The following is a 23,506-nucleotide window of genomic DNA, read 5'->3' as shown; positions in this document are numbered from 1 at the left end:
AGCTCACACTGAAAATCAATTTAGAAGAATGTTTCAAAAAAGGGACAATCCTCTGATAGGTCTTAACAATTTGAACAGAGGGTGACAGTGGTCAAGCAATTTCACATGTTTTCATGCACATGTATAATTTTGAAGTGTATCTTTGTATTTCCTTCAGCGTCTATTTTCTCTGTGCTCTTCAGTAATCAAGCATTTGATGTGTAAGATGCTACAATAGTGCCAGCAGGCACAAAATGGTATAATAAATGTACCCCTCACAAAATATAAAAGCCATGCACTTAGTGAAGAAAGCATTGCTCTTCAACTAAGTGGAAGTCAGTACCTCCCTTTCATTTTTTAAAAATAGCTTTGCTCAGTCACAACTGCCACAGAAAGTCATACAAACTTCAAGCCCTGCTCTGTTAAAGTTTCTGTTCATAGTTCACTGCAGGATTGTGAACAGGATACTTCCTGCTGAACTAGACTCTAAGATATTTCCTTAGTAAACCAAGTGAAAAAACAAACTGGTATTTTTTTCATTCTAGCAATTAATGTGAAATCAGTTCTATTACAGAAGCATCAAGTCATTGGTTCTTGTTTCACCACATGCTTTATCAAGACAGGTTTGTTATAACAGCCTTGAAAGGGACCAACAGTTAGGTTCCCACTGACCATGTTCTTGGGGAGAAATACCTTGGAAGAACTGTGGCTCCACAGGATGGGACTTTTGGAATTCAGAGCTGGGTGCCCCTCAGGGACTAAAGTCATAGCATTAGTGCCAGGTGGCACCACAGATTTCTTAGGTAATAAAATTTTGCTTTGTTCTAGAACAACATGGTTTATAGTTGAAGTGGAGACACCAGATAGTGATTTTTTTATCACTTCATTTGGGATCTTGCTATATAGGCAACTGGGGGCCTTATTCTCCATTATATCTGACCAAGCCCTGTAGCGAACTTCTGCAGCTCCCCAGTAGTGTCTGATAGCAGACTCAGAGCGATGGCCTGTCACTGCCATTATTTCTCTAGGCCCAAGTCCCGCTTCACACAGTAGCTGGATGGTGGTAGTTCGGAGAGAATGATTGGTATATCGTTGAGAGAGCCTGGCTGCCACACTTATCCTGGGCATCATGGTACCTAAATAGTTCACGCCCATTGGTTCTCTTTTGTACCAGACGGGCTGTTCTTGCATTTGCTCTGATGTTAGCTTTAAAGGATGCAGGTAAAAGGCAGGGGGCTCCGGAGGCAATTTAGACAAATAAAGCTCCAAGGAAAAAACAGGACAGTTTGGGTCCCCTGGCATATCATACATTTTCCCCATTTTATGAGGATCTTCTCCATTTTTCGCTTTGCCAGGATACCTAAACATAGCGTACCGACGCCCGTTCTTGTCCTTCTCAACAACAAAGGCATCTGGAGCCAGATCTCTTAAAATTTCCCTCCCTCGTTTGGCAAAATGCAACTGCAAATCAAACCACACCTTGTTGACGAGTGCCAGTGGACTGTGCAATCCCAGCACACCAGATTGTTTAATCTTACGCAAGTCCTCAGCTGTTATAGGAGGATAGTGGTGAGTCTCATCCTTTCCCTGCATGCGCAGCATCTTCAGCACACTCACAAATACCATATTTGCACTAGCAAACTCTTTGTCCTTCATTAAGCAAATCTGACGATTATAAGGTGGCATTTTGAGATGCCGGTTTAGTCCAGCACGCATTGATTTGTAGCTTGCCACACTGTAGGTATTTCCATCATGATTCCTTATAGTGTAATAAAACTCTCTTAAGATATCATTGAGTTCACTTACAGGGACCAATTCAAAGCTAGGATCCTTGCCATTTTTGGCCAGCCATTGTTTTAATAGGTTAGCTGCCCAGCCAGTCTGCTTGTGGGTGTTTTTGATGCTCTTAGCATCCTCTTCCTCTTCCTCCAAGCCAAAGAGGACATCCTCGGGGAAGTTTAAATTCGTCTGTGCTGCTTCTACTGCTTCTTTATTTTCTGATGAAGTCTCTTCCTGTTTCAACTGCTTTTTGAAACAATTGATCAAAGTTGTACCATCAAATATGCCACAAGTATACGGCACACAGTGAACTACTTTTTGTTCTGAGCGCTGTGAAGTGCGGAGTAATACATAATATTTTTGATTTTACATAACAAAAAGCAGGTGGCATTGACTGGATTTTTCAAATGATACGGCATGTCAACTCCATACCTCACTAGCCAGTTAAAATCCATCAGGTCCTTCTTTATTAACCATGGCATTACAAATGCTTTAACTGATATGACTGAAAGCAAGCCTAGAAACATACACTATAACATAAGACTGAAAACCGGAAAGCATCATGTGTCTTTTATTTCCCTCTTGCTCACCTTCCATTTCTAAAGACCACTATCACACAATCTGTATTTCCAAAACATTTTCCGGATTTCAGACTCTACCAAAGAAGAGAGAAAATCCAAAATATTCACCTTACATTGAAAACTAAATCTTAAATCCATACATCTGTCATCCATTCTGGTACTGAATTCCCTACATACCAACTTCAGAAAAATGTTTTAATAGCTATAATCCACAGGTATCTTTGAAAAATGAAGTTCCGAACAACCACTCTTTATAAAATGTCTTAATAAAAAGGTAAAGTGAGGCACAGTTTATGTTCTGTAATACTAGTTATCTTTGCCAAACAATTTCTGTGACAGCTGAAAAACAGAATCCTGTCCAGTATATTTTCTTCTTGTTGTACCTTGAAACACTATTAAATGTGGAAATTTTGGCTATAAAAAATTAATTTTATTCCCCTTAATAAAATTACTTTCAGCTAAGAGCAATGCAATTACAAGGTGCTTTATGAAATATCTGTGTATGCAGAAATAATATTAAGAATAACTTAAAATAATCTAACTTCAACCTTTAAACTTCAAAGTAAGCTCAACAAGTCTTAGATGAGGAATCCAGAAGTACTGCAAGTTCTCCTCTATTAGTAACTAGCATTAATGAAGAAGTTTCTTTTTTTTTTCCTATGATATATGGCAATGAAATATTAGAACCTCAATTCTTACTAACTTCTGGATTAGTGTGTAAATGAGAGAGCTGCAATAATTTACAAAATATAGGTAGCTTTAACTACAAGTCTTTCAGACAAAAACTGGACAAGGTTTTCTTTTGTACGTTAGCTCTGTTGCAGACACGTTTTTAGTGTGCTCCTGAATTATTAATTCATCTACTTACATAAATCCCACCAGAAAAATTCTGAAAATACTATCAAGCTCATGCTTCAAGTAATATTAGAGATTAGAAGAAGAAGAAAAATACAAATGGACAGAAACTAGAAAGGATGGCACAAAAAAGAAACTAAAATTGTTTAATCATAAGCAGTAAAGGTAAAGAACTTTTCTCCTGTGGATTGTAACTTTAGATTTTCATACAGAAACATGGTCAACAACCTACCTGTGTTGTTCCCTCAGGATTTCGCTTGTTTGCCGAAGTATCTGTTGGTGGTTTGCTTATCTGGTTTTCTGGGGGGGTAAAGAAATTGTTCATTTGCAGTATCTAATCAGTACTAAATACTGCTATCCACTATACATTATTACTTGGTTTGATACTAAATATTCAGTATATATAGCATTTTTAACATTTTTCAGCCCTGATTTTCAGTTACGAGTATTTGAACTTGATTACTATCCTATCTCAGAAGGAACAAAAGATACTTCAAAGCAAAATGGCACTTTCCAGCCTAGAAGCAGTTCATGTTTCCTTCCTTCAAAGTCTGACAGTGTGTTCAAAATATTTTGACAATTCCCTTGACTGTCTGAGGACAAAGCGTAACTCCAACTTCACCTCCTTTTGCATATAAGCTGACAAGATATTAAATTGAAAAAATTAAAATAATTCAGTACTTTTCTCCAAAAATTTGACTGAACAGAGGGCTAAGCAGATGGCAGCATATGTAACTGAAATGATTTGTGCACAGAGCCTGTGTATCTTTATTAGCTCAGCCAAACATACATCTACAACTAGCAACTTAAACCGAAGTTACTTGAATATTCAGTATAAACACTTAAACACAAATTCTCCCTTCTCATTCCTTTTCATTTTAACCAGAGCTGACCAGCAACAGTGCCAGTCCAAAGCACTGTTTTAGTTCTGGTGAGGAAACTAGCAGCATATGCACCAGGGTTATGGGAACTGCAGAAAATGGGCCTTTGGTCACTATGCCTTATCTATTGCAGCCCTCCTAATGTGGTATTAAATCACTACATTTACTTTAGAACTAAAAATTAATACAAAGCAGTTAATTGTCCAACTCTGTGGAAGACATATTTTAACATAGCTAGCTTAAAAGACTGTAAAACTAAACAGAATTAGTTCTGACGTCAAACTCTGCTTGAGTTCATTTTAACATTACATTGTGCTAATGAGAAACCTGCTATAATTCAAACTCACTTGAGAATCTTGATTACCTTTTAGAAAAAAAATTTGAGCGATGTAAAATCAGAAGTGCAGAAAATCATCATGGCATGGCCAAAGATGGAGAGAAATATTTTAAATTACATATTGTATTTGAACATTCACTGTATTAGGAGACTTTATTTAAAATACTATAAATGTACTTCTTTGGAATGAAGTTAGTATTCAGTTGTATTTTTTCCCCCATTTTTTTAACTTTCAAGTGTTACAAGAATTAAAATAGTGACTATACTTTCCTTTCAGTATATCTTTGCCTAGAAAGTTAACCAGATTATTTTGAAAGACTCCACTGAAAATAAATATCAAGCTGTTAACAGTATAATGGGAGTTTCTGATTTCATGCTAGGAATGATATAAATCAAGATCAAACAAAGCTTACAGAGCCACACTACTGACTCCTTCTAAGGAGAGATGATTTTCAACAACAGCTGAAACACATCTATGAGAGAGAAAATTTTGATCTTGACAGTTTCAACCGGAAGATAACCCAGAAGGAACATCTAGGAAAAACACACTAGCAAACAAATTTCCACAGGAGTGGAGTTTTGTGTTTCCCTTTCAAAACCCTTTTCCTTTTCCAGTGTCAACATTCAAGCATAACTTACCAACCCCGGGTGCTGTAGCTGTGTGTGGTTCAACAGGAGCTGCACTACTAAATGCAGAAAGAGGAATCTTCATCTGTAGGGGAGGGGGTTGTCTGCTGGTAGCATTATGAAGTCCTGAAGTACCCACTGTGGGCAAAGAAGTCCTTGGGGCCTGGGCAACAGAATGTGCAGTAGGAACAGCCTGTACTGCCAATGCTGTGCCTATTGACCCAGCACTGGCTGGAGAGTTCCTTTGAACACTAGGACTGGGCACAGCTGGGCTGTTACTTGGTTTAGCTGGGTTAGCTGATGCCAAAGACACTGTAGTTTTGGTAAGGCTACCAACTGTAGATGCGCTTTGTACGGGTATAAATTCAACGCTGCCTGACTGTTGGTTAGTGACCAAAGTCCCTGTGTGGCCTTGCAGAAGCTGAGGCTGGGATGACACTGCAACAGGTACGTGCCAGATCACGGGTAAAGACTGCAACGAGACAGACACTGACTGAGTGCTGCCACTGGGCACTTGGTTAGTGCCTACAACCGTAGCTGTGTTAGCTGTGGGAAGAACTGTTGTTGTCAAAGAGCTGGTGGAGATCACTGGAGTCTGAGGCTTAAGATGTCCACTGACAACTGCTGGAGGAGCAGCAACACTGGAAGCTGGCACTACACCAGGAAAAAAAATAAACCAAATTTAAGTATTTGAACCAAGTGGGAAGTTTCACCCCAACACAACAAACAGGAACTATTTAGAATGAGGGATATGAGACACTAGCATGGCTTGTCAGGCTGGACACGATGGGGCTTTGAGCAACCTGATCCAGTAGAAGATGTCCTGACCTATCAAAGGGGAGTTTCACTAGAGGATTTTTGAAGATCTCTAACAACTCAAACCTTTCTATGATTCTATGAAAAATGTGGTGTATGATTAACTTTTTGTGAAGGAAAGCTATAGATACTCTTTCTTCTGTTGTACACTCTGATATTCTATGTCTTAGTTAATGATACGGCTAATGATACTGCATTTGTTTGAAAGAACTATATAAACAAATGACAAAATTAAGATGTACAAAGAACTTTGAGGCTTGAAGAAAGCTCCAAAATTTAACTGTTGAAAACATATGAAATACAGCATTTTAAGCAATCATTACAGAAATGGCAGAATACCTGGGCCTTTAGAAACATAGAAGAAAAATAAAGTTATGACTAACTTGCTTTGTATAAACAGGACCTTATATCCAGAAGGTTAAACTGAAACCAAGGATTAATGTGTCAGAAAACATACTCTCTTTTACGCAACAGAATTTCAGGACTAAATCAGAAGATCGGGAGCATATTACACTACAGAAAGCTGGCATATGCCTACTATGAGATGATTCTGTGGAAAAGATTCAGCATTCAGTATTTAGTAAACCATGTTTAAAACCAATGATGGTGTGACTACAATGAATATAACTAATGGGCGGGATTGATTTTACATTCTAGTCTAGGAATCCCATTTTTCAACTTGAGTTCCTTGAGAAATGTAGATTTAGGACTTCCTTTAGTTCCCTACTCAACTTCTATAGCCATCAGCTAGAAGAGTCAGCATGACATGACCTATGAATCTTTTGTTTCACTTCTCAGCAGCTGAGAGACTACACATTTTACTGCCATACCCAGCAAGCAGTCTGCTGAAGCACCTAATTGACCCACATGTTCTGGTTGGCCAAATCAACACATTTCTTACCCTTATCTGATAAGCACATTACACAAATATAAACTGCCAATGTGGTAGGGAGCTAAAAATAATGACTCTGATGTCAGAAAAAAAAGTCACAAAACCCAGTTTCACTCTGTTCAATTAGTTACTTATTTAATGAATTCTTATTCAATGAGTAAGAATAAAGTGTGTTTATAGTCCATAGGCAGTTTCTTACCTGCACTCACAGGGGCTTGAAAAGTTGCTGGTGTGCTCTCTCCTGTATTCCTTTTTGACTCCAGCATCTGCCTCACTGTGCCAGTACTTCTGTGTAACAAAGTTTCAGTTAGCAATTCTCAATGAGCCATACCAGGTAAAATTATGAAAAATACAATGATGAAAAGTCTCCTCTTTTACAGCTATTCCTCTCATTGAGGTTTTATAAAACCATTTATTCGGTCCTGTATGCTTATTAGCTTAGATATTATACTACTAAAAAAAGGAAGTAGGGTTATTTGTAACTTTTCAGGTGCTTGCTGGAACAACACTCATCTCAGTTTCTTTAAGAATGGATTCAATACTGTCCTTTTATGACTTCTGTGAAAGACAACTGAATTTTACAATTGAAAGGCAATGAAGGAAAAGGAAGAGCACTTTTCAATTAAAAAAATAAAATACAGGCATTATGCACCAGTTATATCAAGTGTCCTACTGTAAATTTTAACGTGGTCTCAGGGATGTTGGTTGCTTACCGATATGCCGCATTGTTTGTGTTTGCAGTGTCACTCGCTGCTGCTGCTGCTGCTGCTTTCCCTGGAGACAGAGCTGTATTTGATGAATTCTACAAAAAAAAAAAAAAAAAAAAAAAAAAGAGAAAAGCCATAATAAACCAACCCTAAGAGCCAATCCTAAATCACAACTTATGCTTTGATAATATTTTGTGTTTGCTCATCTCTGTGCTTATTTTCTGGAGCTAACATTACAGGACAACTTTACTTTACAATTCCCCAAATCCTTCTTGGTCCGACCTGTCTCACTTTCCTACATCCTCCCTTTTTGTAAGTCTATTGCCTTCATGATTTTGTATTTTTATAGAGAAACAAAATTTCTTATTGAATGTTAACGGACTTGTACCTTCTGTTTCTTCACAGGAATTAATTCAAAATATTAATTCTAGACACAGACAAATACTAGCGTTTGTATCCATTACTCTCCTCTTCCTTCTCCATCCCCAAAATCAAGGTACTGGGATTCACTCTTCGCTATTCACTTCATATTGAAGCGAATTAGATTTACTTTAATACTATTCAAGTGCTTTCACACTAGTGATGTCTGAAGAACCTCTGTACAAATCAGAATTACGTTAACAGCTGTTAGAATCTATTATTTCATATCACTGCTTTGCAAGCCTACTTTGTGAACACCATTATACAACCAGGTCACATTTTTGCACATATAAAGTTTCTTTGTTTTTCAGCACAAGGCTTAGGCAAACTCAGAACAAAAAGAAAAACAGTAAATCTAGTTCTTACTTCCTGTCTTTTCTTTAAGTCTTCCCTGGCAGCTCCAAATCGTTTTGTCAATCTAGCAATTTTAGCCTAAATGGGAAGAAGATGAAAACAAACCCATAAATATCCATCACAAAAAACATGAAAGAAATCATACAAACTAAAAGATATATGGTTAAGACATCAAGTCAAAGTCAAAGGCTATTTACATATCAGAGGAATTTATTCTTCTTGAAATACTGTACAATTATTTCAGAACGGGAGAAACAAACACGTTTATCATCATCAAAATATGCTGAGAGACAATCTGAATTATTTTCCTTCCTTTTGAATTACTTTCACAACTGCACAAACGGAATCTGTCTTGCAGAAGTTCACATAATATTCTCCATGAATGAAGGAACAAAACCATTTGGGTTTTTGATGTCTTAAGTACCAACCATAATGAAAAATGCACCCCTTTTTGCCCTTCATATTGTCTACTCCTGCCCCTTGCTCTGTTTCTCCCTCTCACTGACACACACCTTACTGCCAGCTTTGTTCTACTTTATTAGATGGATATTCAGTTGTCAGCTTCATTATTTTATCAGGCACCATTTTTAAATCTCATCTTTTACTTCTTGTGCTTCCTACAATATACTACTTGGCAATTATTCTTACTGTAATTACCTCAGCATTACAAGACCCTGATTTATTCTTTCTAGGTTGGCTGACTTATTCAGGAGGCAGCTGTTATGCCACTTGTTCTAAGCAGGTACTTTTTTTTGTTTGTTTTCAGGTTTTTTTGGCACAGAAAGAGTTAAGTTCTTTTTAAAAACCCCTGGAAACACTAGGTTTAGCACTAGAAAAATGGAACATTTAAAGAAAAAAAAATCAGTGAGTTTTGTATGCTGTTTTTTCAGAACTTCTTACTTAAAGGAGCCGATCCATTTAGAAACCTCACCTCTTAAAAAGCAACAGAAACCTCACTTCTTTTAAAAAGCACTTTTAAAAAGCAACAGGGACAGGCTACAACTATGAATTACACCTTGAATTATATTTGTATTTCAATTTTTGTTATATTTTACAATGTAGAGGTTTTTTTGGAGCACCTTGAATAATAAAACCATGTAAGCCTAGACTGCAAGTATATTAACATGAACAATCTTCTACAATGTTATTAATTTGACACTGTAGTTGATGTCTAAAGACACTGATAAACAAGTATACTGAAAGTATCTTAGACTGCACATAACAGAAAGTGAACACAAACTGTCTGGGGAAGCAAGGGGTAAGAGTTATGCAGTATGAGCTGATCTGGGAAACTTCATAGTTCTTATGCTAACAGTAAAACAGCCTTATTGTTTGCATTATTTATGACATAACCTTTTAATTGCCTTGTCACTTCAAAATTCTTAGATTGTTGTGCCGTTCCTCATCTCACCACCACACACATGATTTCTATAAAGAATGCAGGAGAGCACACTGCATTCAACACTAGCTATTTGTTTCCTTACTAGAAAATAATTATTTAGTTTCTGGGGAAATAATATGAGTATGGTATGATGTTTCTTTGTTTGAACATTCTACAAAGTCCAGTACTACTGTCTTCCCCTTTCTGCACTTTCCTATTTAAAAGCAAGTTTCTGGCTTCATTTAGGCATTAGATATTTTCATACTTAACATTTATTTGAAGAATGTCTAAATGGAACAGAAGAGAGGAAAAGTGATTTACTAACAGCCAATGAATCAGTGTGCCATAAGGACAATTTGCTTTGTGGTTTCTGCATACTTAATTGGTTGCTTTCTTCCTTCTGAGTTGGGAATTTCACAACTCAAAAGCAACATCAGTATTTGCTGCTTCCTGCAGCACCCTCCCCTTTGTACTACTAAATGGTGAGAAACTTAAGTTTTAGATTTTTACTTCAGTAAGCAGTTCAACACTTAAAACACTCACCTGTAGCTCAGTAAGCACAGTTTTGTGCCTCTTGTTACATTCTACTTTCTCTATTCGGGTTCTCAAGTCTGCCAGAGTCTTGTCAAACACAGCACACTGTAAAGCATTAAGTTTTTCTTCTAACAGTCTCTGGATAATCTGCAAAATTATTATTAAAAAAAAAAGTAACAAATGTATCCTCATAATTTGGGAGACCACCTATAAAAACATTCTGAGCTCTTAACAAATATCCTGCTACAAAGAGAACTATGACTAAGGTTGAACCATGTCACTCAAGTAAATTCATATTCACTAATAAGCATGAAGTAGTTAAGAAGCTAAGAAAGTTTCTACATCTATTTTTGCAAATACAGACTGCCCCTCTTTGCCATTAATTCAAGAAATTAATGAAAGTACGTATAAGTGTATATATTAAGAACCTCAACCATGGAGGACATATCTTCATAAATTGCTGTGTTTACACAAATAATTTTTTTCCTCTTATTTTTCTGTTCTTGAGTGTGATACTGGCATTCACAGAACACAAACTAGGAAATTTAACAAAACTTTATTTGAGATGCATTTTTCCCTAGCAAAAATGCCATGTTGTTTGTCATGTAGAAGCTAAAAATGGAAAGAGACGAGACTGACTTCTGCAAAGTTTACCTGTTACACTCATTATTTTTTTTTCTTCCTCCTACACTTACTGCAATGCAAAATTTTTCCTTAGGAAACAAAAGCTAATAAGCAACAAATGTGGTTCAGTTTTCTGCATCCTACACTAACAACATTACAACACCCACCACCTAACTAATGAAAGGTGGGCACAATGTAAGTTTTTTTCAGGACCATAGTGTTTCTTAAAATGCCAATAGTGCAGTCATGCTATTAAAAACTCTGTAAGAGCCTGCAAAACACCATGTTGATTGCACTCACTTAGAGACAGGCCTTCTTTAAAGTTAGGCAGTGTTTAAGTGCACCACATATACAACTTCACCATACTGAAATGCCTCCTTTGCTAAGATTCTCCATCTACAGTCACACTGTAGGGTGATTTAAATCACAGACTTACGAGCTTAAGCATTTAACAAATTTCAAACATAACTCTTGCAGCATAGTTTTCAAATGATATTTTGTCTCTTCGCAAAAGGAGGGCTGTATAGGACTTCATATGACTTATGCCACCTTTGGTATTTCAATTATGACCCATTTTCAACCACAAAAGAGAGGAACTGTTTGAGGGGGCAGAGAGTTTGTGGGAAAGGACAGCTAATTCCAACACAGTAAGACAAGTGACAGGTGTCTGTTTGCCATCTTTGCTCTGCACCTCCACACTACCTTTGTAATTTTCATCAACATCCTTTCTGGTTGTAATTTTTACTTGGAGTTCTGCTTCATAATCTTCTGCCATGTACCGACGACGTTTAGAATGAACATTGTCCATGTCCTCAGATTTGGAACGCTTTCTCCTTGATGCTTCACCTGGAACAGTTACAACTGCTTGTGAGGAACTTTTAAAAAAAGAGGTATCTGCAGAATGCTGTGATTATTATGAATTTCATTTGTCCTCAATTTAAGCTTTTTCATCCTAAACCAGAAAGAACACCTTTGGAAAAACAAGATATTTGATGACATCAAAGCAGAACAACAGTCCCTTTGTTCTCTGTACACTGCTGCCGTTAGTGAGTTTTGCTTTGTGATTCACCATATAACTGCCTCGAATGCAAAATGGCTATAAGCACCCCCACCCCCTTGTCCAAACTTTGCCTCAAATTCTTCCTGCTCCAGTCAGAGCCACTCTGTAACTAAACACATCTCCTGAGAAGCCAAAAGCTCTACAGAAAAATGAATCCTCAGGATACCAGACAACTTACACCTCATTCTGCCTGTGTGAGCAATGATCTGTTTTTCTGGCATCACATTTTAATCTGCACATCAAAAAAATCAAGCTTTTTTCCTCTTGAGTAAGAAGAAAAGTAAAAATCTAAGAAAAAAATCTGTTCAAAACAGAACAATATTATAAAAGCAATTTTCATCACAGTGATAAAGCACAAAAGAACCAAAGAGATTTCATGGTGCTTCTCCAGCTCCTGGAGCTGTATTGCCTTGAGATCCACATAAAAAAACAAACTATGGGTAAACTATCGGGAAGGAAAACTGCACAGCATATTCTGGGTACCTGACCATCATCAAAACACCAAAAACCATACCCTCCTTAACCTCTCCACCCCAAACCTGAGGACAATACAGAAAGACAGACCTAGCAGTACCTCAGTTTAAACAGCCAAAGTTACTTTCCACTACCATTTTCTCTTTACGTGTATCACATACACTGTGAGTCATACTTCTAACTTCAGAAAACATTTTAGTCAGATTTTTTGATGTTTAGTTTTCTAATGGCTTCAGTCTGATCTCATTTTCTGATGTTTTCAGATTTGTTTAATTGCCATAAAAATTCACTAAAAGAAAATGTACTAAAATTATTTTAAAGTAATTATTTTTATATTTGCATCACAATCTAGGTTTTTTAAACCTTGTGAAAGCATATGTCCACAAACTTAGCTAAGTTCTATAGGGCCACAGGGCTTTTCATAAACATTTGCAGAAAGCTGAATATTTTCAATCAATGTAAATATCTAAGATACGAGGTTTTGTTTTGTTGTGTTTTGAGTTAACAGTCAAAAATTAAGGGAAAAAAGGAAAGCTACATCTTCAGCTTCCTTCAATCCATCAGAAAATATTGTAGAAGTAAAATAAACAAAAAATCTTGTCCCACACTATTGAAGATAAGTTTATTACAAACTTTCATGCAACTCTTCCCTACTCCCAGTTAGTCTCTATAAAACACTTAACTACTGAACAATACAACAAGTATCATGTAACATGCAAGGGCTACTTACATAGTTAATAGAACATTTTGATGGTCAGGTAATTTGTTCTGAAGCAGATACACATTTAATTTTACTGCAGCTAGATTTGCTTTGAGGAGCTTCAGGGTCACTGCTACTAGCGGACAGTCTGGAGCAAAAGCAGTTCTCCTCTCAGTGGAGGAGCACCAGCATTTAAACAAACTAGATATACACAGGCCCATGACAGCCAGAGGAGGCACTGACAAGTGTGGAGAGAGGGGGCTGAGGAACACGGCCAGGCCACTATGAACTTAAGGTTTGTGGCAATAGCAGAAGTTTCCTGAGGGCAGGAGTGACATTTGATTTCCTCAAGAAGGGCGAAGAAAGACCCAGGGAATTACAGGATGGTCAGCCTCACCGCGGTCCCTGGCAATGTGATGGAGCAAGTAATATTAAATATCACCACTGAACATATCAAGAAGGTGATGGGTCATAATGAGACCAGATTTATCAAGGGAAATTATGCTTCCTCATCCTGATAGCCTTTTATTATGAGATTACTGGCTTGGTGGATGAGAGGAGAGCAATGGATACTGTTTAGCTGGGTGGTTAGTAATGATTTGACACCTGAATCATGCTCAGAAACAAACCCATGATGTGTGGCCCAGATTAATGAACTGGCTCAACTGTTGGGCTCCAAGAGCTGTCATTAGTTGGAAAAAATCCAGTTAGAGCCTGTCAGTGGTAATGTACACCAATGGTTACCAACACGTTCATGAATGACCTAGGTAATGGGATTGAGGGCAGTTTCAGCAATTTGCAGATGATAGGAAAGTAGAAGAAATAGTTGCTACACTGGATGGTTATGCTGCCATTCAGTGTCATCCAGACAAGCTGGAGAAACAGGCAAACAGAAACTTCATGAAGTTCAACAGAAGGAAACGCCGTGTCTTACACTTGGGTGGGAATAAAGTCCATGTACTAGCAAAGGCTGGACACTGACTGGCTGAAAAACACCTTTGCAGAAAAGGCCTTCATGGTCTCAGCAACATGCGCTGTTACCACGTCCTTGGCTGCCTGAGGAAGAGGATTGCCAGCAGGCTGAGGGAGGTAATCAGTCCCTGGTAATCAGTACTGTTAGACTGAACCTTGGGGTTTGTGTCCAGTTCTGGGCTTCTGAAGACAGACATAAGCATTCTGGATGGAGTTCAGTGTAGGGTCACCAGGATGTTTTATGGACAGGAGCATTGGTCATGTGAGGAAATGACAGCGTGCATTGTTCAACCAAAGTTCATCAGGGATCAACTGTATGTGATGGGTGGAGAGGGGAAAAAGAGCAAGGCTCTTAGTGAGTACCAGTGAAAGGAGAGAAATGGGTGAAACGGAAATAAAGGAAATTCAAATGTATCACAACTTTTTTACTGTTGAGGATGGTCAAACACTGGAAGTGGCACATGGGAAGGTTGTAGAGTCTCCATCTCTGGAGGTACTCAAAACCTGTCTGGACATGTTTCTGAGAAAATTACTCTAGTTGACCTGGTTTTGGGGAGGGTTGGACTAGATTATCTCCAAAGATCCCTTCCAACCTCAATTCCATGTTTCTAATGTGTGCCAAAAATGAAGCATAATAGTTTCAACATTACGTACTTCTCTCTGTGTGTTTCTCTTCTTTGTTGGGCTCTTCTTCTTTATCCTCTTCACTGTCCTTTATTCTCTCCTCCTCCACCTCTTCTACAAAGGTAAGAAAAAAATAGCATTGCTATTTATGCTGACCTACAACTTAAGAAAATTTATGTTGGGGAAGGCAAGAGAAGGAAGTATGGGATACAAAAGGAATGCACAGCATACCTCTAAAGCAAAAATTTAAACTACACTACGATACAGCAAGATTCACTTCTGGATTTGGTTAGCTTTAAAAATCAACAAAATGCCTTGGAAGTTACTTCTAAAATGAAAGCATGTATTTTTAATGTAGATAAAATTCTCAACAGATTAGTTTATTTTTCACCTAGAAAAAAGTATTAAAATTTCAGTAACAAAATACTAGTAGATTTATTTATTTAAAAGTGGCAAAATAATCCACAATCTTTATGGTAGAAGAGACCTAGTTCTTAACAAACACAGATTTTCCTTTGAAGTTTCTTCCTAATATGTATCACAATTTAAGATTAGTCCTTTAAAAACACACAGTCTAGGAAATTCTTAATAAATACGTGAAACAACACCCTCAAACACATGCAGGTTAAAATGAAAAATGCAAACACTTCCTGAAAACTCTTATTATATGTTCCATGAACTTCCATTACTGTGTTTTGTACAGGCTGTATGTGCTGCCTCCTGCCCTTGTTAGATACAACATAAGACTATTACTTTTAAGATTACATTAATATCTATCCAAACTGTAACAGAACAAGTCAGCACTGCTATGCGTGTCTTCATCTGTACACTTCACCAATGCCCTATTTTCATTTTTGTTATTACAGAGGCTTTTTTTAGAGGAAGTTCTGGCTGTGAAGATTTGCTTGACACTTTCTTAACACTAAATTTTACTTCTATTATGAAGAACATGTGAACGATTTAAGATAAGTTGCCAAATAAATCATAAAATGGAAGGATTCAGAAAATTAAGAACTTAAGTATAAAGTTTTTCGTTTTGATGATTTATGTAAGAAATTTTTATTTTTATTTATTTTATGGTTTATTTTTAAGGTAAAAAAAATCATACAGTGCCAATGCCAGCTGTTTTTTAAGATATCAATAAAACAGAATGTAAAGGAGAGTCAGTTAGTTCAGGAGTATTTTCTCTACATTTTACAGATTTTTAAATTCAAATGAAAGATTCAGGTTACAAGTTTCAATGCCAAGCTTTTTGAGTTCTATGGAGAGAACACAGTAATTCCAGGAATGAAGTCCCTTCCTTTAAAGCCTTCATCACTCTGTGAACAAACTTAGCTCATTTAAAGAATACTTTACTTTTAAATATTTAAAAGTGTTTTAAACATGATACCTATCTAAGCATTAGTTAGTAAGGTTTGAACCATAATGGAGTTAATTTTAGAGCTGGCTATCAGCTTTTTCTTCACAGATAAGCTGTGATCTCATTATCCTGATGCTAGACAGACAGAGGCAATAAATGAAATCCTTTAAATATGATTTGACATAATGAAGTTATCACTGTATATTTCACAGTCATCTTAGTAATTCACAACATCTGCTGTGGATCTAAACACAAAGATGTTTGTTTTTTTACTAGGTGTCTGCCTGTCACTAAACAGATGAAAATAACAGTGATTTCTACAGTTGCAAGCATTTAGATGTGCTTAGTAGCTGACTAAATGCTTCTGTGGATGTCAGTTGTGCCAAAATAAACATATACATGGAAATAAAAATAGTAAGCAAGCCTAAGAACATCTGAATAGTATTTGCTATTTATTTTGGACTTCGTATACACTCCCTATTCCATAATCCTACAACTATGTCATTCACCTTATATACTGGCTAGAACTGATCTGCACAGACAGCAGTTACAGGGGAGTACCAATGCATAGGCTTCCTAAGTAGTGAATCCTTGATCAAACTCTATCCAAAAGTTATTATAAAACAAATACAATTTTTCCCCATGAAACATGATGGGATTTGACTATTTTTATTTAGGAAGAAATAATATATTTCTACTTTCAGAGCAATCTTCATGACCCAGACAAGCTGGAGAAATGAGATGACAAACATTTTATGATAGCAAGGAAGACAAATACAAGTTGTGTACTTGGGAGGGGAGAGACTCCTTGCAATGACACAGGCTGGGTCCCACATGGCTGGGAAGCAGTTCTGCTTTGAGGACTCCCATAAGACAGTAAACAAAGCATGAGCTAACAGTGTGCCCTGGCAGCAAAAAAGGTCCACAGCATTCTGAGCTGCATTTATAGGAACAGAACCAGTATATCATAGGAAGTGGTTACTGCCCTTTACTTGACGCTTGTTATACCATTGTTCAGTACGGGGCAAGAGAATGTTTATGAGGCTGGGGAACATGACCTGTAAAAGAGGCTGAAGGAGCTGGGCTTGTTCAGCATGGAGAGGACAAAACTTAATGGGGACTTAGAGGCAGCTTTCCAATACCAGCTAGGTGGCTTTTGAGAAGATGGAGCCAGACTCATTGTAAAGGTCCATGCCAAAGGGTAAGGGACAAGAAGGGATGGAAAGAAGCTATTCCAACTGATTTGAATTAAAAACATTTCCAACTGGAAGAGAGTCATAGGAACAGGTTCCCAGAAAAGTTGTCTGGTCTTCATCAGTGAAAGTTTTCAAGACCTAATGGGATCAAGTTCTGAGCTACCTTGTCTAGTCTCACAGCTAACATTACTTTGAACAGAAGAGTGAACTAGAGACCTCTTAAGGTCTCACCTAACCTGAACTCCTCTATTATTTGGTTGCAACTCCTATCACAAACTGCAGATTAAAAAAAAACAAAACACCAAATTCAATTCAGTGAGTGTATCAGATACAAAGTACAATATTATCTTCTTTACTCATTTACTACTAAATTTTTAGTTGAAGTAAAAAAAATCCATAAATGATACAAAGATTACAATTTATGAATCCAACACACATTAGTCAGTCCTCCACAGTCTGTTAGAGAGAAGCATACCTCAATTTTGGCTTGCAAAATTTTATGTATCAAAAATACAACAGTTGTGTCTCTGATACAGTAAAGAAACCTCTTTCCACCATATATTCAACTCCTTTTTGCAGAAAGCACAGACCTTCCTAATCATCTAATGAATGAACAAAACTTACGATCTCAAAAGTTTTCTTTTCTAAAGTCTGTTTCACAAATGCTGAAATATACTCTCTGAAATATACTCTTTCATCTTACTACTTTTGATGTAGTAACAAGAACCAGAAATATTATTGCAGAAAAGTGGTTTAATTTGTGCTATTTAAGCATAACTTGTTTTCCTGTTTGTGAATTTTGACAACTAGTTATGGTACAACACAGGCACAAAAGTTCATGTTTAGTTGTTTATCTATTATTTTCCAGAAGTCAAGCTGTTTTCTTTCAAATGTTAAGTACACCCTTTACTCTTAAAAGGTTGTATTTGGGTGTGCTTGCAGCTTGACTTCAGATTCTCTTAACAAAGATCAGTAATGAGTTCTCTTAGAAAGTACCCCTGGAGGGCAGGAAATGCCATTGCTGTAGAGAAGCTAAGAATCAGTATGTCCAGAGTCAAAGTGCTAGTGGTTCTGAGAAAGAAGGACTTCAGATTTGCTGTGGCAGACACTCTCACCCGGTCAAACTTGAGTGTGTACAAATTATGTAAGAGAAAGAATGTAGATCAGCTGCATTTAGTAAAAACAGCTCAGCTAACCCAGGATCCTATCTTCAATCTTTTTATGTTAACAGTAGATGATCAAGCAGGGAGGAATATAAAGAGGAACAAAGAACAGTAACTGCAGCCCCAAAAAACTTTTTCGGCTTTCTGAAAAACTGTATGGAAGACCACCAGAGGCTTCTCTGGGTTTCTGTGCTTGACAGCCCTCTAAAAAATTTCTCTTCCACAGAACATAAATGTAGGTAAACTTTTAGAAGTAACAGTGCTGCTAGCAAGAAAGTCCACCGTTCTCCACCTAGAGAACAATCTCTTCTTTCATGTTTTGATCCCACCTCTCACTTTCTTCCTTTTGTCCATTCAGATGAGCTGACAGTGTATTTCACCTTATTCAAGACCAACTTAGTAGAATCCCAAAGGCAACTGCACTGAGAAGTGAAGGACCCAGGAATGCCTGGGTCCAGGGACAGACCTGGCCCTATGGCCAAGGTATCATCACATTTGGCAAGTTTGCAGATAGAAACTGCAGGGAGTGGTAAATATTCTTCAGGGCATAGCTGCTTCTCAGAGGGAGAACAGGGCCTTGATTCCTACTGGAAAACAATTTGAACATTAGTCTGCAGTGTGAAATAAGTTCAATAGCATTTCAGGCCATATTAAAAAGAAATGTGTCCATAATGATAAAACAAGTGATTCTCCTTTGTTCAGCACTTGAGAACCCCCCTCTGGACCACTGCATCCTAGTTTAGGATCCTCAGTACAAGAAAAGCGCTGCCAAAACCACGGTGAAGTGTCACCAGAAAGGTCAAGGTGATGAAGTACATGCTGTAAAGAGTAGATGACAGAACTGGCTTTGCTCAGTCTAAACAAGTGAAGAGTATCTGGAGATTGTATTATTGCCTTCCATTAAATAGTGAGAGCCACTACTTTTCAAGGTGCAAAGCAACAGGACAGGAAGCAATGGACACAAGTTTCCAATGTTCTGTCCAACGGACAGAAGATTCCAATTAGGCAAACAGCTTTCTACTGGTGATTCTGGTCAAGTATTAGGCTACCCAAGAAGTTGTGGTATATCCATTCTTGGAGATGTAAAAAAATAAACTGCCAAGGTCCCAGAGACATCTGATGTAACTGGATCTGGTTTGAGTAGGGGGTTGGAATAAGGACCATCAGAGAGTTGAATTAAAACTATCTGCAATCCCATCATCTTCCCTGTTGCTCTTTACTTACGTACTCTCTCCAGTTCTGTGGCATCTTCTTTGACATGGGTAGGGAGACGCAAACAGAATTACACAAAACATTGAAGAGCTTCGTGTCCTACAGTGGAGTTAGTTCTATATTCCTATGAGGTTACCAATGTTTTTGTACTCATTTGTACCACTCTGTATTTAACCATGAGTTTCATCTACCATTTTGGTACCCCAATTATTCAGCACTGTGACTCAGATTCTTCTCCAGCTCTTCACAGTATCATCAGGAAACTGTCACCTTGATATTCACCCTTCATCTTTGGTAGATGATTAATTCTATCACATAGCACAGTCTCTGGAACAGATCACTGTATGTTTACTTTCTGTTCTTCAAATGGTTATTTCTTCCATGAATACTATTCATCTTATCCAAAGACAGTTCAGTTTCCAAAAGTTCTTGGGAAGAAATCATTTGTGTTTGAATAGCCAAGATAATTCAATTGTATCCATCAGGTCTTCTTTGTCATGCGCTAGTTTACTTACCCGAAGAGCTCCAAGGTTTTCTGATGTATGATCTTTCATTATAAAAATCTTAAGTGTCAGTGCAGCTATTATATTTACTAATCCTACCTGAGAAAAAGATTCTGTTGAAGAAAGTCTTCTACTATCATTTATTACATAATTTTTTAGGTTTTCATCTTGGGGTTTTTGAGCAACTTGTACCTGTACCTCCAATACAGCATCTGCAAATGATTTCCATACGATCTCCATAGATTTAATATTCAGAGAGTCTTTCCAAAAGTTGATCTTTATCTTCTAAGATAACTCCTCTTGTTTTCGCATACAACTGTTTCCTGCCTCTGGAGCCTTTCTGCCATTATTTTTGTTATTGAAAGACTGAAATCAGTGAAGACTGTAAATCTTCTGTATTAATACCATGTCAGATTCAGTACAAAATGAGTACCCAAAAGATCTGCTTGAAATATTTCACATAAGAATGTATTACTCAGGGAAGTTTTAATTTCTTCTCTGCAACTTGATGGACAAGCTTTATGGGGCTTAGAACACAGAAATTAACAGGTGACCACTACTGAAGGACAAAACATACTTCACAGTGGCCAGTTTTAATTTCATGAATAGTCTCAGTTACAACCATGCAATTCTAAGAGTCATTAACTGTTAGAGTCAATAAATAAAATGCGTCAGGAGAATTCGTCCTGTAACCAACATGGAAAATCTGAAAGAAGTATTGCTGGATACAATAATTTTAGACTTCTGCAAACTGTAGTCCAATCCTTAATATTTACCTTGGTGGGTTTTTTGCTCCAGAACAGCGACACACAGTAACTCCACTGTGACCACAGTGTGTTTTATTGTTGGGTAAGATGAAAAAACTACTGTTATTCTTCTCCAATGAAAGAACCCTTAAACTGTGCTAAAAACATGGATCACCAATTTCTTTGTAATTTACATGTTATAAAAGGGACTAGTAATGCATTACAACTCTGACAGAATCACACGCAGTGTTCTTTCTCACTGCAATCCCCCACCCCCACCTCTGAATAGTTTCTGAACACTTTAATTAAACAACAATGGTACCCACTTCTGTAATCCCAGTGCAATCTTCTGCTAAGCACATGATGAGACCAAAGTACCAGCTTCCTTGCCTTAATGCTTTCAAAGGCTTATCACTTGGCATAATCATCAAATGAAAGTCAGATAAAAACCAATAAGGTAAATGAATGAAAGTTATATGGCATGAAAACCGTACATGACTTGCCTTTTTCATTGAATCTTTCCAATATTTTTTAGTGAAAAAAAATAGATTTGAAACGAATGGGACTTGTGGCATGCTTGTATTACCAACATGCTTTCTTCTTAAAATTTATTTGCATGTAAAGAAAGCTGAAATCCTTTCTTGCCCTCTAGATTTGCAGATTTCTCTTCTCATAGACCTTTCTCTTCTATGCCTGGCAATTATTCATCTTTCCTCTTTTTCCACCCACAACCGCACCCCAGTTTGCAAAGATTATGAGAAAAAAAAAAAAACAAACCATGACAGATTTTGAAGATGACAGTTTCTCTGTGTTATTTTCATTTCTTCCTGGGCCTCAAATTCCATCCTTGAAAGCTGTAAAGACTACATAACACAGAACTGGTGGATAAAACTGCCTTTTTCATTTAGAAATGTGTGACAAGTGTGTCACTGTAAGAAATGAACAAAACCCCAATCATTACTACCATTTTAGAATAATCTTACCTGGAAGACTTGGCTTATTTGGTAGTACCTCTACAGCATGTTCCTCCTTCTCATCACATGGATCTTCTTCATCAGACAGTACTAAGAAAGCCTCTTTTGGCAAACTTTCATTGCTTTCCTGCTTGGATGGTGAACCCAAACAGCTATCTGTTTTATCTTCTAAATCTGTGCCTGTGTCATCTACTGGAAGCAGAGAATTTTTAGAAAAACAGCTCAGTTCATCTTCAGCAGGGGCTAGTTTTTCCAAAATTGGAATAATTTCATCTGTTTCCATAGAATTGGTATCGTCCAAGATTCTTTCACTTGGACCATCCACTGTCTTCTGAACTGTGGTTTCTGAAGTGCTATCTTGTTTGTCCTTTGGTTCCTCGTCAGCTTCCATACTGCTAGAGATGGTTTCTTCTCCAACAGCATCATCAACTGCTACTTCTTCAGTCTTATTTTCCTCACCAGATGAATTGGAATTAATAATTAAGTCATTTGTTTCTCCCTTCTCCTCACTAGACATTTCACAGGCTGAGTTATTCTCACCTACTGCTGGGCTGTCACTCTCTCTTTGGTCCAAATTATCTTTTGTATTATTTTCCTCATCAAAGTTCTCTTTATTGCTACCAAGCACTCCATTTTCAGGCTCACAAGCTGAAGCAGTATTAGTATCTTCCTCCTGCTCAGGAGCAGCATTTTCTGGAGACAGCGCTAGAAGTTTGGGTTCCACATCATCAGTTATGTCCCCTGTCCTACTTTCAGGGCTTTTGGCCTCACAGATCTCATCAGATGCTGTTTTTCCTCCTTCAGAGTTAACACCCAAGTCCACTAGGCCATTAACTTCCCTCTTGTCCTCCGGACAGTCTGTATTGCTTAATGGAGAATTTAAATCAGAATCTCCATTTTCATGCTTTCCATTTAACAGTTTAACTTCAGTTGTCTTCAAAAGTTCCTCTTTAACCTTATAGACAGCTTCAAGTTGTTGTCGATCACTTACTCTCATTGTTTTTCGTGCTTTAAAGACTTTCTTCTGAGGTTCATCTGTGCTATCCATTTTGACCCTTAAAAAAAAAAAAAAAAAAGGTTGGGAAAGAATTGTGAAGGTCATTATTTATTACCATCATGCTACAGAGTTCCTAAGAAAGATTGCAGCATTTAGCAATTTTTAAAGCAAACTGTTTAAACACCTGACAACATACTTAAATTCAGTTTGTCCTCAGAGAAAGTGAATACGAGTTGTGCTGCACAGATATATGTAAAGACCCCTAAGATCACACTGCCACACTAAGTAGCAATGTTCTGACTACACATCAGTGTACCACCAGTTATCTCATAGAATTTTAACAGCAAAGCCTCCTAATGAGGCTTTTTAGCTATACATATTATTTTAATGTAAGAGACAGCAAGCTCTCATAAAAAAGAAATATACTTGTTCCACCAGTTTCCATTTTTCTTAACTTAAAACAATGTAATTTCACAAATTTCAAACAGATTTAAGAAGTGATGCAAATGACAAGATTTTTATATCAAGTAGTTTAAGAAAACTTAAATTTATTGGAAGAATTTCTAAATATATCCTTAAGGTACTTTTTATTTAGAGATAAAATACCATTCATTATCCATATTTGTACAATAATTACCTGAACCTGGGCTCTTAGAACACTTTAATTCAGTTTGCAATATTTTACTATGACTAATTTGTGCTCGTAAAACCTGCAAGTTTTCTAGGTCTTTTAAGAAAAAATCTTTTCTCCAGGAAAA

General features: G+C 37.2%; 1 protein-coding gene across 1 annotated transcript in view; it reads right to left on the bottom strand.

Annotated features, from left to right (window-relative positions):
• Positions 1-23,506, bottom strand: part of ATF7IP (activating transcription factor 7 interacting protein) — a 103,649-nt gene that overhangs the window by 29,974 nt on the left and 50,169 nt on the right. Inside the window, exons 2-11 of the mRNA XM_030445148.1 lie at positions 21,761-22,806; positions 14,628-14,711; positions 11,465-11,613; positions 10,153-10,290; positions 8,241-8,306; positions 7,461-7,549; positions 6,947-7,035; positions 5,052-5,693; positions 3,427-3,494; positions 1,786-2,004 (exon numbers count right to left, since the gene is read on the bottom strand). Coding sequence (XP_030301008.1) covers positions 1,786-2,004; positions 3,427-3,494; positions 5,052-5,693; positions 6,947-7,035; positions 7,461-7,549; positions 8,241-8,306; positions 10,153-10,290; positions 11,465-11,613; positions 14,628-14,711; positions 21,761-22,799 — 2,583 coding nt within the window. The 5' untranslated portion in view covers positions 22,800-22,806. The remainder of the gene's footprint in view (positions 1-1,785; positions 2,005-3,426; positions 3,495-5,051; positions 5,694-6,946; positions 7,036-7,460; positions 7,550-8,240; positions 8,307-10,152; positions 10,291-11,464; positions 11,614-14,627; positions 14,712-21,760; positions 22,807-23,506) is intronic.

This window comes from Calypte anna, chromosome 1, assembly GCF_003957555.1.
Source record: "Calypte anna isolate BGI_N300 chromosome 1, bCalAnn1_v1.p, whole genome shotgun sequence".
NCBI classification, from domain to species: Eukaryota; Metazoa; Chordata; class Aves; order Apodiformes; family Trochilidae; genus Calypte; species Calypte anna.
This window is presented reverse-complemented; position numbering and strand designations above follow the sequence as displayed.